This window comes from Barbatula barbatula (genome assembly GCF_947034865.1).
Source record: "Barbatula barbatula genome assembly, chromosome: 4".
NCBI classification, from domain to species: domain Eukaryota; kingdom Metazoa; phylum Chordata; class Actinopteri; order Cypriniformes; family Nemacheilidae; genus Barbatula; species Barbatula barbatula.
This window is the reverse complement of record NC_136768.1, coordinates 23,673,177-23,691,150: the sequence shown is the minus strand read 5'-3', so window position 1 is coordinate 23,691,150 and position 17,974 is coordinate 23,673,177. Positions and strand designations below refer to the sequence as shown.

The 17,974-nt window shown below is 42.2% G+C and overlaps 1 protein-coding gene across 2 annotated transcripts in view; it reads left to right on the top strand.

Moving 5' to 3' along the window:
- tafa5a (TAFA chemokine like family member 5a) overlaps nucleotides 1-17,490 on the top strand; it is a 115,562-nt gene extending 98,072 nt beyond the window's left edge. For both annotated transcript variants that reach the window (XM_079455448.1, XM_079455447.1), the window contains exon 4: nucleotides 17,014-17,490. In XM_079455448.1, the coding sequence (XP_079311574.1) occupies nucleotides 17,014-17,022 (9 nt within the window). In that variant the 3' untranslated portion in view covers nucleotides 17,023-17,490. The remainder of the gene's footprint in view (nucleotides 1-17,013) is intronic.
- Nucleotides 17,491-17,974: the final 484 nt, after the last annotated feature.

Sequence of the window (17,974 nt, the reverse complement as noted above, 5' to 3'; positions counted from 1 at the left end):
AAGATCTTCCCTGGGGGCGGAGCGAAGGCCAAGCATCACCCATGGGAGGTGCTCAGCCCAGTGCAACCCGTAAGGCTGGCCCGTAACGCGACCTTCATGTCACGATGAAACCGCTCGCAAAGGACGTTGCTCTGTGGGTTGTAAGCTGTGGTACAGTGGACTTTCAACCCCAGGACCTCAGCGTCCGCCGTCCAAAGCTCCGATGTGAACTGTGGACCTCGATCTATAGGAGAGTTCGGACGGTGTGCCAAAAAGGGGCCACCCAAGCCATATCGAACGCCCGAGCCACGTCAGCTGATGTAGTGGAGGACAGGGGAACCACTTCAGGCCACCTGGGACGCACCATCCACGGACGCGCTTGCCACTAGAATGTCTTCCAGGTAAACAAATAGGAATGGCATATCCCGCAGCACAGAGTCCATGAGGCGCTGAAACGTCTGCGCTGCACCCTTGAGGCCAAAGGCATCCGGAGGAATTCGAAAAGGCCGAAGGGTGTGTTGACTGCTGTCTTGGGGACATCCTGCGTGTGGACTGGCACCTGATGGTAACCACGCAGCAGGTCAACCTTCGAAAAGATAGTGGCACCGGCTAGGTGGGCGGAGAAATCTTGTATGTGTGGCCCCCGGGTACCGGTCGGGGTGGTGGCGTTTTTCAGCCGAAAATGCCACAGGGACGCCAACCGCCATCAGCCTTGGTCACCATGTATAGGGGGATGCCCATGGGCTGTTGGAGCAGCGCACAATGCAAGGTGTCGGTGATGAATAACATCTTGCAGTCACGGTCAGCGCCCATAGCTGCTAATGAGCGCCGGCCCCTGGCTTATCCCTGGGCTGCAAAGCTGCAAGGTAGGTGACACTCCTTGGCCTTGGCCCCAAACCTAGAAAGGTAATAACACCACCCTTCCTCACGCTGTCGGCAGGCTGTCACAGTGGCTGCCGTGTCCGGGTCGTCCTCTGGGGGGGGAAAGTGTGTTGGTGGGGCAGCAGCGAATGGACGAACTGCTGCTGGTTGGCGAGGAAAATCCTGTCTGCCTCCACAGCCAGCTCCCGGTAGTCTCTGGAGGAAGGGAAGGAGGAACTGGGCAGCACAGTGCGCACAGATGCTGGAAGCTGCCGCAGGAATATGTGGGCAAAAAAAGGAATGGGGGATCCGCTGTGCCCAGCACAGCCAGCATTCTCTACACCAACTCCGACGGCTTGCTGTCGCCGAGGCCGTTCACGGACACTTCTTCCAGCTCCGACAGTTCAAATAGTTGCAACAGGAATGCTTTGAGTGCATCGTACTTGTCGTCAACCTGAGGTGCCTATAACAGCGCCATAGCCCTGGCTGTCGTCGAGGCATCTAAAGCCGCTACCACATGGAAATACTTTGTCACGTCCTGTGTTATTCCTCTCAGCTGGAACTGTGCTTCGATGTGCTGAAACCACGGCCGGTAATTTGATGGTGGTAGCGTAGATAACACCGCCAGAAAGTCTAAGGCCTTCAATAGTCGTACATCAAACCAAACTAATCTGGTGCCCATGGCACGTCAAACCAAGATTGCTATGGGGGAAAAAAAGCAAGACTGTTAAGTAAGCACTTTTAAACATCCGCTCACTTAAAAACAAATCACTTCTAGTCAACGACTTAATAACCACATACAACCTGGATTTTATGTTTCTAAATGAAACCTGGCTAGAAGACAGCTGCAGTGCAACAGTCCTCAATGAAGCATCCCCTCCTAACTTTACTTTTATGAGTGTCTGCAGATCAGTTAGGAGAGGTGGGGGAGTAGCTGCTCTTTTTAAAGATGTCTATCAATGTAAGCAAATATAAGTTGGAAATTACAAGTCTTTTGAATATCTGGGTATTGTGTTAAAAGGTGCTCCTCGCATTTTACTTATCACTATTTACAGGCCTCCAAAATACTCTTCATCCTTTGCTGAGGACTTTACAGAAATGTTATCAACAATTTCCTCAGAGTTTGACTGTTTTTCTGTTGCCGGAGATTTTAACATTCACATAGATAATGCAAGAAACAATATGGCAAACTGAAAAGAAATCAAAACTGTTTTAAATACATTTGACCTGACTCAGCATGTACATGGACCCACACACAATCGTGGACACACTCTAGATTTACTTATCATTAAGGGTCTAAACATTTCATCTATTGTTATTAAGGATGTAGCACTATCTGATCATTTCTGTATTTTCTTTGATATATTGATCTCCCCTGCCATTGAAGTTAGATCTGTGTCTGTCAAGAAGAGATGCTTAAATGAGAACACTAGTACTATTTATGAAGGCCATATCTTTAACACCAAGCATATCTGCTGACTCTGTTGATTCTCTCCTTGATTCTTTTAACTCGAAGGTAAAAAGTGTAATTGATGATCTCAAATATTATAAACAGCAACTTAAACAACACCCGGACTCTTTTCGCTACTGTAGACAGACCCCCCAAGTCAGATTCCCAGTGAAATGCAAGTGCAGTGAGTTTGCTTCTTTCTTCTCTGATAAAATCAATAACATTAGAAAGGTGATCAGCACATCCTTGAATAGCGCTGGGGTCAGACAGATCACACCACAACCTGAGAAAGTAGTTACAATGTCTGATTTTGAAGAAATTGATGGCAAAAATTTGGAAGAAACCGTTCAACACCTTAAAACATCAACCTGCGCCCTTGAGGCACTTCCCATATCTTTTTTCAAAAGTGTGTTAAACTGTTTAGAAGCAGATCTCCTAGATGTGGTAAATGCCTCGCTTCTCTCTGGAAGTTTCCCAAACTCCCTGAAAACTGCTGTTGTCAAACCCTTCCTGAAAAAGAGCAATCTGGATAAAACCATGTTAAACAACTATAGACCGATCTCAAATCTTCCCTTCATAGGTAAGATCATTGAAAAAGTTGCCTTCAACCAGCTGAACAAATTCTTAAGCTCAAACGGATACTTCGGACAATTTTCAATCTGGGTTCCGCCCGCATCACAGCACAGAGACAGCACTCATTAAGATAGTAAACAACATTCGCTTAAGTACTGATTCAGGCAAATTATCTGTGCTGGTCGTACACGACCTTAGTGCTGCATTTGACACGGTCGATCACAACATACTTATAGACAGGCTGGAAAACTGGGTGGGGCTTTCTGGGATAGTCCTAAAATGGTTCAGGTCATACCTAGAAACAAGAGGTTATTATGTGAGTATAGGTGACCATCAGTCTGAGTGGACATCCACGACATGCGGAGTCCCTCAAGGCTCAATTCTTGCGCCTCTCCTATTCAACCTGTACATGCTCCCAATAAGCCAAATAATGAGAAACAAGCCAAATTGCTTACCACAGCAATGCAGACGACACACAGATATACTTAGCCCTATCGCTAAGTCCTCAGGTCTGTAACTGGTAGCCAGTGTAAAGTTTTATTACTGGTATATAAATTGTTCAATGGCCTAGGACCTCAATACATATGCTCATTGAATATAGACCCAAAAGAACACTCAGGTCATTCGGATCCCATCAGCTAGAAATACCAAGGGTTCTCTAAGCAAGGAGAGTCTGCATTTAGCTATTATGCGAGCCGCAGCTGGAACCAGCTTCCAGAAGAGATCAGATTTGCTCCCACAGTAGTCACATTCAAATCCAGACTCAAAACACATCTGTTTAACTTGCATTTAATGAATGTGCACTGTGCCTCTGACCGTCAGACTGTTTGTGCTGTACTTAATTTTATTTATTTTCTATTCTATTCTATTCTAAACTATATTTTATTTTATTTATTAACTGGTTAAATTAAATTTTTCTTATTTCTTCACTGTTTTATCAAATGGATATTTTTAATTTCTTCTATGTAAAGCACTTTAAATTACCATTGTATATGAAATGTGCTATACAAATAAACTTGCCTTGCCATTAGCCAGGTCGTTTTCACTGCCGTCGTTGTGGTTACCAATTGTGGAGTGCGATAAATAAGGAGACAGGAGATGGAGATCAGTTGTCAAATCAGAGTCAACATTAATCTCCACTTAAAACAATAAATAACGAACAGCGAGTCAGAGTATACTCCTACACACCGGTTAAACCGGAACTTCTATCTTACACAAAAACACATCCCCTTAAAGGAACAGTCCCTCGTGAATGTCTTGTTCCCTTACTTGTGGATCACCACAATAAAATGCAGTGTAAGCTGGTTTACCAGTGGTATCACATTTAGGGCTGTTGATGTAAGATCGGTTATCACAGTGTCACAGGTTGTTAGGAAAAACAGCATAAAATGATAAAATTTTTAAAAAGATAATATAGTATTTTCATAACTATTAGGGAGAATAAGCAGACAAACTTACAACTTTACATATGGGGTGACAGGTGAACACAATGACCATCAAATCCACAGAAGCTAGGTCGAAAAAGGAACTGAACTCAAAACCCATGGTCATTTCTCAATTGCAGGAACAGAAATATCAGACTTGTGTTCTTATGGAGACCGGTCTTGCTAGGCAACCCTAACCCTAACTCCCGCCCACAGACCCTACACTGCATTCCCCTTTGCACACAGCACCCTAACCCTGCAGGGAAGCATCTGTAATTACCCCGACATGCCTCGAGACCTGCCCAAGAGGGACCCTTGCCCATAAAAAGGTCATCGAAAACCAGGGGGTCAGTTTGCGTCAGCAGAAACGCCTGATGGCGATAGGCCTGCTGCCGGTGTGCCACGCTCTCCAGGGAACTCAACTCTGTAGCCAGTGCTGAAGCGGTCTCATGTGCATCAACCCTGGGGACCACCCAGAAGGGTTGCGACCTCGGCCCAAAGTACGGGAGCATCCTTGCCTCTGACTGAGGTGGAGAGGATCCCCGAATCTTGGGTTGGGTGCTTGGCGAACTGAATCGCATAGCTGAGATGGATAATGCTCCCCAGCCACCATGACGGTCTGGGAAGAGCCAACCAGGCTCCAAGGGACAGAGACCGGGGGACTATGGGTTCGACATGGGCTCATCGCACCGTCTGACTGAGAGTGCTGATGGCTTCTGGATGGCCGAACACTGTCCTGTGGAGGGTGAGAGCGGCTGTGAGAAAGGCCTAGGGAGAAAGGAAACTCTTTCAACTAGAATGTGGGCACCAGGCCCCGAAAGGCTGTTGTTGCTGAGACGGTGCAAGAACCGTCCCAGTCCGACCGGCCAGCGATGGAGAGGCTGGGGTCGGGCCCGATGGTGGTCTCTATCTCCCTGGGCTCATCCTGTCAGAAACGCTTCTGTTTCCGCTGTGATTGGAGACAGGATAGTGCTCTCCTCATCGACAACGTCTTCCAGGGGGCCACCTGGGTAGGGGGCGCTGGAGCCGGTGTCAGAGAGGGGCGGAGTTGCTGGGAAGAAGACGCCGCAAGGGACCTCAACGGCCGGGTCGCGGTGGGACAGCATGTGCTTAATAGCCTCCGTCTGCTTCTTTACCGACAAGAGACTGAGAGAGAGAAGTCCTCGACTGTACCACCAAACAGCCCACCATGCCAGATGGGGGCGTCAAGGAAGCAAACCTTCTCTGCATCCGAGCAAGGTTAAGCCAGAGGTGCACAAATGCACCGCGATGGCACTTTCAACCTGGGGCACATTGGCGTAGCCCCTAGCTGCCCTGTTGTCGAGAGAAGTGAGGGTGACCGAGCTAGTCTGACGTGCACGTGCCAAGAAAGCGACGTTCCAGGGGTTTACCTTTTTCTTAGTCACTCAGTTCAAGATAATTTTTCTTACCCCATTGGCAGATTTATTTGCTTGTTTTAAGCAGAAATTAACAGAAATTTCATTTTTTTTACTAAAAACAAGACTTATTTACTTACGTCATGCTCATCAAGAAAATACTTCTTGATTCAAGAAAGTTCAGTGTCTTTTTTTATTGGGCAACATTAAAAAAAGACTAAGTAAGAAACTCATTTTTTGCAGTGTGCTCCAAAGATTCATAGGATGCCAAGAGGTCGACCTCCGATGCTGCAAGCGACATCTCATCATGCACCGTTTCTGAATGCGTGGCTGAGCAATCTTCAAAGGGAAATTATATAGAAGTCATTCAACATTTGATCAATAATACCACCTGGTATTGCTAGAACACATTTGTGAGTTATTGACCATAGCAAATTGTCAGGAACGTGGATGGAAGAACCCAATTGCAGGCAGCGGGAATGAAGGGGTTAACACAAGGACTTTAATATATATATATATAAACAGAAAACCTGCGAGGGGGTAACAAAACAGAGTACACAATAACAAACACGATAAACTGAAAACTAAACACTCAAGAACTCAACTATAAAACACTAAGACTAAAACGAACACTCACAAAGACTAGAATATACTTAAAAGTATTTTTCAGGACACCGCTTCTAGGACAATCGACAAGGCTTCTAGGACAGGGTAACAAGTACAACGAACGAGCACAAGACAATAGACAAGAGGGCATTATATAGGGAGACTAACAAAGGAGATAACGATGGGCAGGTGTGGGTAATGAGACACATGAGGAAAGCTATACTAGGAACGAGAGGGGCGGGGCCAAATGACGAGACTGGAGCGAACGCATATTATGCCCTGATTGACAATAATATGTTTCTCTCCACATAAAACATGTGGGTCTGTCATGATTCTGCCCCTGGACCAGAAAATCAAGACAAGAGATGGCAGAATCATGACAGTAAATATACAGAGAAAAGAAAACATCCCCCACACCGTTACACCACCACCAGCTTGCACAATAGTAACAAGGCATGATGGATCCATGTTCTCATTCTGTTTACGCCAAATTCTGACTCTACCATCTGAATGTCTCAACAGAAATCGAGACTCATCAGACCAGGCAACATTTTTCCAGTCTTCAACTGTCCAATTTTGGTGAGCTCGTGCAAATTGTAGTCTCTTTTTCCTATTTGTAGTGGAGATGGTACCTGGTGGGGTCTTCTGCTGTTGTAGCCCATCCGCCTCAAGTTTGTGCGTGTTGTGGCTTCACAAATGCTTTGCTGCATATCTCAGTTGTAATCAGTCGGCCCATTCTCCTCTGACCTCTAGCATCAACAAGACATTGTCGCATACTGGATGTTTTTCCCTTTTTACACCATTCTTTGTAAACCCTAGAAATGGTTGTGCGTGAAAATCCCAGTAACGGAGCAGATTGTGAAATACTCAGACCGGCCCGTCTGCACCAACAACCATGCCACGCTCAGAATTGCTTAAATCACCTTTCTTTCCTATTCTGACATTCAGTTTGGAGTTCAGGAGATTGTCTTGACCAGGACCACACCCCTAAATGCATTGAAGCACCTGCCATGTGATTGGTTGATTAGATAATTGCATTAATGAGAAATTGAACAGGTGTTCCTAATAATCCTTTAGGTGAGTGTATATCTCTTTCTAAAATATTTTCATTGAAAATGTATGTTTTTTTAAAAGGAACTTTCGTACCTGCTCTCCCCTAAGGGAGGGGCAAAATTCAGTGTCAGGTTCGAGTTTGATGGTCCCTTTTCATACTTCTGCATTTCCAAATAAAACCTATGAAAACCTAAAGGATTTAGTTTACTGATTCCCAAATAACACATTTTAACGCCTATACTTTTAGATAACCCTTGAAATATAAATTGTAGAACTCTGTTTTAACTTGTGGTCTACGTTTTCATTTTACTTGATAGGCTTAAAATATTTTTGACAAATACTTTCAAACTCCTGATTTCAGTAAATTTTGCAAGCAGGTGTTTTGGAACTAAAATAAAGGAATGTAGCTTTTCAGAAAAGAAATGGTTACTCCAGATTTAGAGCAAATGTGTTTCACAATTGGTAGTTTCCCAACACAACGTCTCTTGACGTTGTGTTGAGAGACAGACTGGGGTTTGATCCTGAGAACCTATCATCTCCGAGAGTAATTTAAAAATGCACTTGGTGAATGGCAAGTGCATGCCAGTCCCCGCCCCGGCCGTTCATTCATCTTTTTGTTCTTCGGAACCTTGCGTGACACTTGTAAGTCAAGCGATTTATTTTTTCAGAGAATCTCTTCCTGCTAGATTTAGGATGCATCTAGCGGAGTTCCCTCTTTTCACAAGCTGACGTTACCTGGGCGTTTCGTCAGCGAGTCGCAGATATTTGTAAAAGAGCAAATTTCCTCTCACAGTCTGCTCTGTCTTCGGGCATGTCTCGCAGGTGTGTTCATGGGTATGACAGACTCATCCGCAAGTCCGACAGGCATGACACCTGTATTGCATTTGGGGGTTGCAGAGGCAGGGCTCGTCGATTTAGGTGTTGCGGTCACGGTTTGCTGCATTCTCCGTAATGTAGCCTCAACCCTGTCTGCTTCCAGAGCTCGCCTTCTAGATGCACTCATCTCGCTAGCCCAGTTGTGTAGTGACACCGTGGAGGTTCTCCGTGATGAAGAAGCAGACTGCTCTGCCGTGACCCGGCCGCCTATCAGTCGTCAAGGTCCCCAGCGCCGCCTGTCCCCCAGCAGTCCGTTCCCCGTGGTGGCCATTCTGGTACTGGGGCCCTCCCAGCGACAGCCTGCCAGAGATGCAGAGCCCCACGGGAGAGGGTTTCTACCCCGTTGGGAAACCGTTGGGAATAAACTCATAATATCAATCAACAAATCAACTAAATTTATTTCGGTCCTCACACATAATGTTCGAAACAAAGAAAAGTATATACAAACATAACAACCGAAAAAGGCTTAGGCTGAAGCCTATGCTTATTATGCCTACCCTTTATACATTGCCAAATTACACAATGAGCGACACATTTGATTTATTTTATTATTTTTCTCTGAATTTGGTCCATTCAAAATAAACATACATTTTCAAGATGTAAATACATAATTACAAAAGTACACATATCAGATATTATTTCAAATAATAATAAAAAATATATATATATTATTCATGTTGAGTTATATTGTTATTTATAACCTTGTTTTAAAACATTTTCTTAAATGTACTGAGAGTTGTACAAAATGTATTATTTATTATTATTTATATAATGTATTAACACAATTATTCCATAGTGAATAATTGTGTGAACTTATTATTTCTCTTTTCTAAAGTCTCCCACGTGGGAAGTGTTTGTTTTCTAGTGTTTGTTTGCTGGTGTTGTTTTGTGCATGTTTTCCCCATTGTGGGTTTTTTCATTTAAATAAGGTTTGTTTTATTATCCCCTCATCTGCCTGCATCTGGGTTCTGTCCAAGCCATTTTGTACAAATGCAGTCTTACCTAAATTGGTTCGTGCTGAGGGTACATGAAGATTGTAAAAAGACTGAGAACGCAATGAGTTACTACTTGTTAGTTGTTAACGAATCAAAGTAGTTGAAAAAAACCCAGAATAGCTTTATAAATCAGTAAATACCAATGCATTTTTCTTCGAACAGCAAGTGTGGACCAGGCAACTCTATTATATAGTATCCAATGATGTGTAGAAAATTTACTATCCGTAATTATTAAGAAGAGGCATGCTGATACACCACATCCCCATAATCCAGAATCGGTAAAAAAGTACCAGACACTAGCCTCTTCCTAGCATTGAATGACAAACAATCCTTATTTCTGAAATAAAATTCTAGCCGCTTCAACTTTAATTGCAAATAATTAAGATGTACATGAGCTGCTCCGCCAGGCTCGTAACCCTGAAGTGCTTAGTGATGGATGGAATGCCTATACTTCATCCAGTAGAGGAAATAGAGAGGCTGGAATAGAACTGACTTGCCTGAAGAGGGGAGAAGGCGATTCGCAGGCGTATGGCCAGCCGCCATAGGTCTCACTGAAGACCCGGTCCGACATAGGTTTGAGACGCTTGTGAAAAAGCTGGACGCAGGCCAACCTGCAGCTCTGCAGATGTCTGCCAGAGAGGCGCTCTGAGCCAGTGCCCACGAGGAGGCAGCACCCTGGGGGAGTGAGCGTCACTACAGTGGGCAGGTGCCTGAGATCGGTAAGCCAAGTGATAGCGTCCACGATCCGGTGCGCCAGTCTCTGTTTGGAGACAGCTTCCCTGCTGTCCTCTAACACAGACAAAGAGCTGCTCAGAGCGGGAGCCCTGTGTTTGGTCCAAGTAGAGGCGCAGGGCGCATACTGGACACGACAGGGAGAGGGTTGGGACTTCCTCCCAGGATGGGGAAAGGTCTGGCTTCATGTGGATGTGGCCTTAGTATTCTGTAAGTGTGGGGGAAAATATATATTCACATATGAATCGCAAATAAGTCCTCTAGAGATTCTTATCGATTCACAGATTTAAAATAATCGAAACAAAAAGGCGGAACTCAACTGCAAGAGGGGTGCGGTACCCAGACAGTTGAGAGACCATACACCTCAAGGTCAAAAACAGAAATGGCGGAGGTAAAAGAAAACCATCCCGTCATATTTTTGCGTGGAGTGTTTGTAAATAGTGTTTGTAAATACTTTGGATTCGCTTAATAGGACTAGGTGCTATAATCCCACTATTTTAGCACAGTTTAATTTCCCAATAAGACATACGCGCCAAACCCGTTGGGTAAGGCTGTTACAGCCCCACTGGCACCATTAATACATGACCAGTGCCCCCGTTCTCATATGGCATAACATTACAACACACAACTAATTTTATCACGTTGTCATTTGACAGTCCATATTGTTTCCTTCTGTTTCAACCACAGCCGGTGGAAGCTTCTATCAGCATCAGTGTCAAGTTCTTTGACTACCGTCCGTTGGGCCTGTCCTCTGATCCCCACTTCCTTAAGCAGCCTTGTAGTGGACTTGTAGTGTAACTCTCATTCCTAGTCCCTGGTTATACGCATCAGGCCTGAATCTGGGGTTTTGCACACGTGTTCTCCACCTCCAGAAAAAAGGGTTGCCGTTTTAGCATGTAAGCCTGGGCCTTTTGGGGGATGGCATTTGCTGCCACTCTCTTGGTCTCTACTGCTGCAGCCAAGCACTTTAGTACTTGATTGTGGCGCCATGTGTATATCCCCTGTGTAGCGGTTTTGGCTGCATGTTAAAATAAGGATGAGCTTAGCTCACCAAATAATTCTCCACCAGATCTGTCAAGATCAAATTAATGAAATTAGTTATTTAAACATCAGTTACAGTCAAGGAATTAGTTTAACGCAAAGTAAAATACATATAATAATCGTTATTAAATATACATATTTTACAGTCTCTGATTAGTAATGTACAGTATAACAATATTGGTATTCAATCGTCCCGCGAATGCATCAATGATTAATACACTTTACGTTATCTCATGGCCATAAGTTACATTACTTCACTAAACAGAGACTGGAGCAAAGGTATCATAAATCTAACACGGTTTAAGGGACTTTGCATTGTGAGCATTGATCACAGAAACCCATCACATATGAATATATGGTTGTTTATTAAACTATTCTAAATGGTACACATAACATTCGCAAATAAAAAACAATACACAACATGAAACACAAAACAAAACAAAGAGGTAGAGAGAGAGAGAGAGATGTGAGAAATAGATTGTGAGAGCAGCATGGCCTGAACACCAATAAAATCATCTTTAACAAAGAGGCACCAACTTAACGCAGCTATTCTATGAATAGGAGGGCATACTTGCGAGCTCTGTGCTGTATTTGTGTCCGTAGCATTTGGAGAGATGAAAAGGTTGCAATTGGTTTCAAAGTGCGGTTTTGCTGGAAAAGTTCTGGCCTCCTGGCCCTGTGGTAGGCCGCAGTCCATTGTTCCTTCTCCCCCCCCCTGATGGGGGTGAAGATGGTCTCCGAAGAGACGCACAAAACTGGTTTCTGGTCAAGGCAGGTCTAAAGTGAAAGAAGCAAAACAAGGAAGAGAGAGAGAGAAACAAGTGATCTCTTATTTAAGTTGTGAGGATGTAACGCCCTATAGCTGGGACTCGCCCAATCAGACGATGGCACCTTTGGAGGGAAAGTAAAATTGTCTTTGTCTTCCAGCTCTTGCTTTGCATGTGGAAGGTGATTGGTGTCCTCTCTTAAAATTATTAAGATCAAAGAACAGTCGTGTCAGATGAGTTCCCCTGGACAAACTACGGATGCAAACGAAGTCTTATAATATCTCCTTTTTCTTGCTTTGAAGCTTAGGAGTCGTAAATACCCCGTGAAGCAAGCACCATATGCTTTCCATTGGTTTTAACACTGGATCTGAAATTCGACCAAAACAGACATTGAGATGCAGACACAATGAAGAATACAAAAGCACAGAAACAATATTAAAACAATAAATTTGTATGAAACTACATTACTCTTCCTACATACGTTATTCTACAAAAAGGTGATGAAATATGTTTTCTAGAGACTTAGACCTTTCCAACGATATAATGTTTGTCATAATCAGATAATAGTTCACATGCAAAATCTTGAAGTACATCAGCTGTGAAGTCATGTCAACTTTATTTATAGTGCTTTTACAATTTTCATTGTTACAAAGCAGCTGTACAAGAAACATATTAAGCAAAACATAGAAGGTATACAAGTAAAAACAATAAAAGGTGAAGACACAGAAGACACATAGATTCAGACACACTCACACACAACACGCACCAGCACTCACAGACACAAATGCGCGCACACAGACAAGCATGCACACACAGCGGCCATCACTGAGAACCACACACCCAAGATAAGGAGAGAGAAACAAAGGTCAAATATTACACAAGTATAAATTCCTATATGCAGTGTTAATTAAATAAAACTTAAAAATTCTAGCAGCCCCCCTGGCCAGGCAAACAGTGCAAATCAGTATGCAAACAGTGGCGAGGAACCCAAAACTCCATTGGACAAAAATAAAACCAGGGAAACCAGGCCTAACCAGGGGATTCCAGTTCCCCTCCTGCAAATGCTCCAGCCTCCACAAGGCAAAATAAAAAACAATTATTTAAGATTATCATTAATAATCTAATAGCAGCTGAAGTTTTGTAGAGAAGACGTGTCAAGTCTCCGCGTCCTTCTTTATCCAGCTCTATCATCTCAGCTCTTGTCAGGTCGCCGCTTCCCATTCTCTGCTCTACCATCAGGTCTGGGCATTAACTGCATCCTGACCGCTGTGGTAACCTTAGAACAATGAGACAAGACTGGCTGAGAGTAGAGTGATGTTTTACACTCTTTAATGCAACAAGTACATCAGTTGTTATTGAAAGTGTTCCTGTTTCTGGTTGATCTAAATAATGCAGCCTAAACCTTCAGAGGATTTACATTATGACAGAGTGTGAATGCCTCCCGGATAGTGCGGGGAAGACTGTTCCAAAGTTTAGGCGCAAGATAGGAAAAGGATCTACCACCTGCACTTAATTTAGAATTTCTCGGCATTACCAACTGACCCAGACACCTGATAGCATAGTGAACGTGATGGATTGTAATACAAGAGAAGTTCACTCAAGTAGTGAGGAGCTAAACCATGTTGGGCTTTATAGGTAATAAACAAGATTTTAAAGCTAATGCGATGCTTTATAGGCAACCCTTACACACATCAAAACAAACTCAAGTGTTTTTTTCCAAGTCAAAACAAAATAGTAATCCCACTGAGGAAAAAAAAAATCAGTCTACATCGTGTCGTTTCTCTGGGTCCGGCCACAAAAATTTGTCTACATCACATTGCAATGTCCTCTAGTCCAAGGCACCGGGGAAAATATCTTCTGGAATGGCGTATCCAGGCCTGACATGATGCCTGGTCAATATCCCCACATGCCTCCCCCATATGTAAGGTGTCCAGGAATGTAATAATGTGTCCAGGGTTGCATGATGGTGAACAACACCATTTTGACTTGTAGCTGCACACATAGTTATGTTACCACCACGTTGTCCTCGGACATTGATTATGGCACGGTGTCCAATAATGTTCCTGCCACTTCTCCTTGCCTTAGTGAGGTTAAAACCAGCCTCATCCACAAAAAAATGCTCATGGCCCATGACATCTGCCTCTAGCTCCATCTCTCTCTAGACAAGACAAAACAAATTCAGCAAAGCAGGATCATGCACAGCACTACAGTATGGACTTCCAGATTCAGTACCAATGATACTATAGCTTACCTGCACATAGTAATATCGCAGCTTTTTTACACATTCACTGTTTCTTTCTAAAAGTACTCTGTAGATTTGTTTCATTCGGGTTCTGTTGCGGGCAATTACACAACTTATACAGAAATGTTTACATTGTGTATGTTTTGGAAGGTGGTGTCATCCTCAATTATGCGCTGCTGAATTCCGCGTAGACTTATGGAATTATTTGCAATCACCATATTGACTATATGGTTTTCTTGTTCTGCAGTGAACATTCTTCCTCTGCCCCAGCATCTGGTCGTCTAGCAATTCTGTAAAGTAACAATTTCAGTATTTCTACATCTATGGTATTGTTGTGTTTCTCATTAGAATATGGCAGTGCTACAAATCTTACAGTTTTTCCTCAATTGTTTACACACATTTTCTGAAAGCATGCCTCATATTCTCAGAACTCTACACACAAATCAAAAAACACAAACACAATGGGCAAAACCCCTCAATTCTCCTCCAAAATAAAACTTCACATTCAAAACAATGTTCTTTCTTCTCAAAATGGTATTTTGTTTTCAAATGACACACACAAACCATCATATGAATAGACATTTATAAGAACCAGTTGAACACTGATGTGCTCTATGTAAAACACTATAATGAATGGAAAACACTTCTCCATTCATTGTAGAACTTTCCAGCGGGTGTCACTACTGTTTGCGAGTGTCACTACTGTTTGCAGGGTATATTAGGATTGATGGATGTTATTTTTTATTTTTCTTCTTTGAGGAAATAAGTGTACATTTATTCTCATTCTAATTGTGGGAATATTTATGTTATAATCTTACTAGGTCGCAGATATGTTTATTGTTGTTCCTAGTTACCAGATTGTGTATTTGTATGTGTGTGGTTGGTGAGTGCGCAGGCGCCGCCTTTAGTTTCATTTTTAATTCTGTTGTTGATCAGGACTGGTGCGCTTGCCGGTGAGTATCTGTAATCTGGAATTGCTAGTAATTTGGATCGAAATTTAATATATCCAGATTGTGTAATTTCATTAGTTTATTTTGATGTATTGTTTGTGGTTTTATTGCAGGTTTACAACCTAGCGATCTTTCAGTTAGTAAAATGACGAGCTAAACGTCACACATAACTAGCTGTGTAGGTGTTCTAAATAAAAGCTCAAAAAGTGGCTCGAGTTGTATCCGCCGTGCTTGTCCTGAAACCTTCCAGTGGGGAGTTTATTGAGCTACAATGGGTAGTTTAGTGAAAAAACTGGACATTCATCATAATGACTTTGCTCTTTATATGGTTCAGTGTTACACTTACTACAGACAGTACATATATAAGTGTGTTGTAAAATATTTTTTGTATATATATTTTAGATTTTATAGTCAGAACACACAAATACACAATAACAAATATATTTTATTTTTCCAACAAAAATAATGTACAGTGTACATTCCAACCAACGCAAAGTTGCACATACAGTGGTGTACATACAAAACAACAGAATAATTTACTCTATACAGTTACAGTAAAAAAACGATGCTGCATCTTCTCTTGGGTTTGGGTCTGACCACAGCACCTCATCCACATCTCAAGCAATGTTTTTCAGTCCAGTCTTGAAAAGCATCAGCTGCTATATCTCGACATTCATCTCCCATAGCTTGGATAAGGGGTTTACACGTTTGTGACAGGTGTTTGCCCATGTGATGAGTCAGTGTTCATATTTGAATGGCAGTGTGTTCCTTGTGAAAACAAGAGATTTTTCTGCCTGAAAATTGTGCCAAATGCAGAGAATTGTGTGTAGTGTTTTGAAAAAAGTGTCTTTTAGATCTGCAATGTGAGTGTAAAGCAGGAATTGTGCTTGTAGTTTAGCAGAATTGGTTCAGGGGGTTGGTGAATGAGTTACATGTTGTGGTCATTGTGTCTCAAGTACCAATATTTGTGTGTAAACAATCGAGAAAAACTGTAGTAAAAAGTGACTGTACTAACCGATTCTCATTTCGACATGTCCTTATGATGCATGCTACAGTTAGGCTGAACCTGTTGGCCAGCTTCCCTCAGGGTCAGTCCATGGTTGATTACATGGTATACTATTGTAGCTCTGATGTTATCAGTATTTCTATTTCTTACTCTTCTTACCCTTCCTCTTCTCCCTCCCCGTCCTCCTCTTGCTCCTCCTTGCTCTCTTCCTCTAACTTTACCTCCTTGTCCTTGTCGTCCTCTTCCTCCTACTTCTTCACCTCCACGTACTCTTCCTCTGCCTCCTCTAATTCTCACTCTTCTCACTCTTCCTGCTCCCTCCATTGTACTCCACACGGACAGCTTACCTGTATCTTAGGCTGATTGCAAAGTGAACTAAATATCTAAAACAGTTTTCAAATGTCACGGTGTGCCAGACAGTTGGCAAAATAGTGTAAATAATAGCCATAAATGTGTATAGTTTTGCTAGGAGTTTGGTTGATAATTTGGAAATTGAGTGTAAAGCAGCGAATTGTGTTTACAGTTCTGCAAAAAGAGTGCTGTGCAGTGGATTGTACCTACAGTTTGCTACAAGTATTAATCGTTTTAGAAATTAAGAAGTTAGGGTTTAAGCATTCAGAAAAAACTGTAAATATCAAGAGTCGCTATGAATTGAATCGTGAAGTTCCAAAATATCCCCACCCCTAGTGTTCAGTAAATGATCAATAAGTTAATAATAATGAGTAATAAAATAAACAGCATCATTCAATTCACTGAAATAAATCATACAAATTGTTCATTTAAGAATTTGTTTCATACCCTCAACAATGGTTGAATAGGTGAAATAAATAGGAAGCGCAGTGTTTTTTGGAAAGAAATATCTATTCATTATTTTTGTAATAGTTATTCATTATTATTCATACCTATTATTATTCATACCTCTCAATTTAGGCATTCATATTCTGCACATCCCTAGAACACATACTGATAAAATGTATACCTTGGTTGCATTGTGGGGAACTTATAAAATGTAAATGCAAAGATATTTCTTATACACACATGAATGCACTTCTAACCTTGATCTGTTTTTCTGCTTTATATAGGTGTCCTAACAGTGGCAGGGGTTCCTAGAGCACTACAAGATGAGACTTCCTGCAGCTTCGCCTGTCTGCTGTAGATACTTGCTGTCTCTCATCAGCTTTACACCTGCCTCTGCCTTCCCGTCTGCATCTTGGCTTTGTAAATGGGCAGCACCCTCTTGTGCCACAGAGACCATATGTTCAACAAACGGCCATTGGAGTGCAGTTAGAGTCACAAGGTCTTTCAAGACCACAACACGGGACAATGTAGTGCCTAAGACTAAACTAGACACTGACTTAACTGGACTCCACCAATGGTTTTGACCTAAGGCAAGACTTTGAATCCAACTGTTTCTCATGGAGTACGTCTTTGGCGCTCACAGCTTTCTCATGGAGTACGTCTTTGGCGCTCACATTTTTTTACAGACCAAAGAGGAAATTATGAAAAAAAAAACACTTGATACCTTGGCCAAGGGACAGATGTAAACCATAAAATTTGTCAAGAAAAAAATAAAAATAAAACAAACATGAAGAAAGAAAGATTGATATAAATATAAAAAGAGTTTGCTATATTGCATTGGTTCACAAATTTTGAGAAAATTAAAATGAATTTGTCAACCAATCCCATTAATCACAGGTGGATGAAAATCTTTAATAATTTACAGACAATTCCTTAAACTGAACTAACGAGGAAACAGATACTGTATACATATCCACATCTACAAAATGAATTTGCATTTTCAGTAGCAACATGAGGGATGATTTGCATTAAGCATGGAAGGTTGAAATGGAAGAGCATTCCACTGTTTAACATGAGAATTAAAAAAGTAACATCAAAAACTGTACTTTCTGATTAACAGGAGTGAAATGTCATGACATGTATTTTGAAGAACTACAAGTGATATATTTAACAGCTTATATGTTGTACCTTTGTAGAGAAACTAATTTAACATAAATAATGTGGTGGAAATGACAGATATAGAAT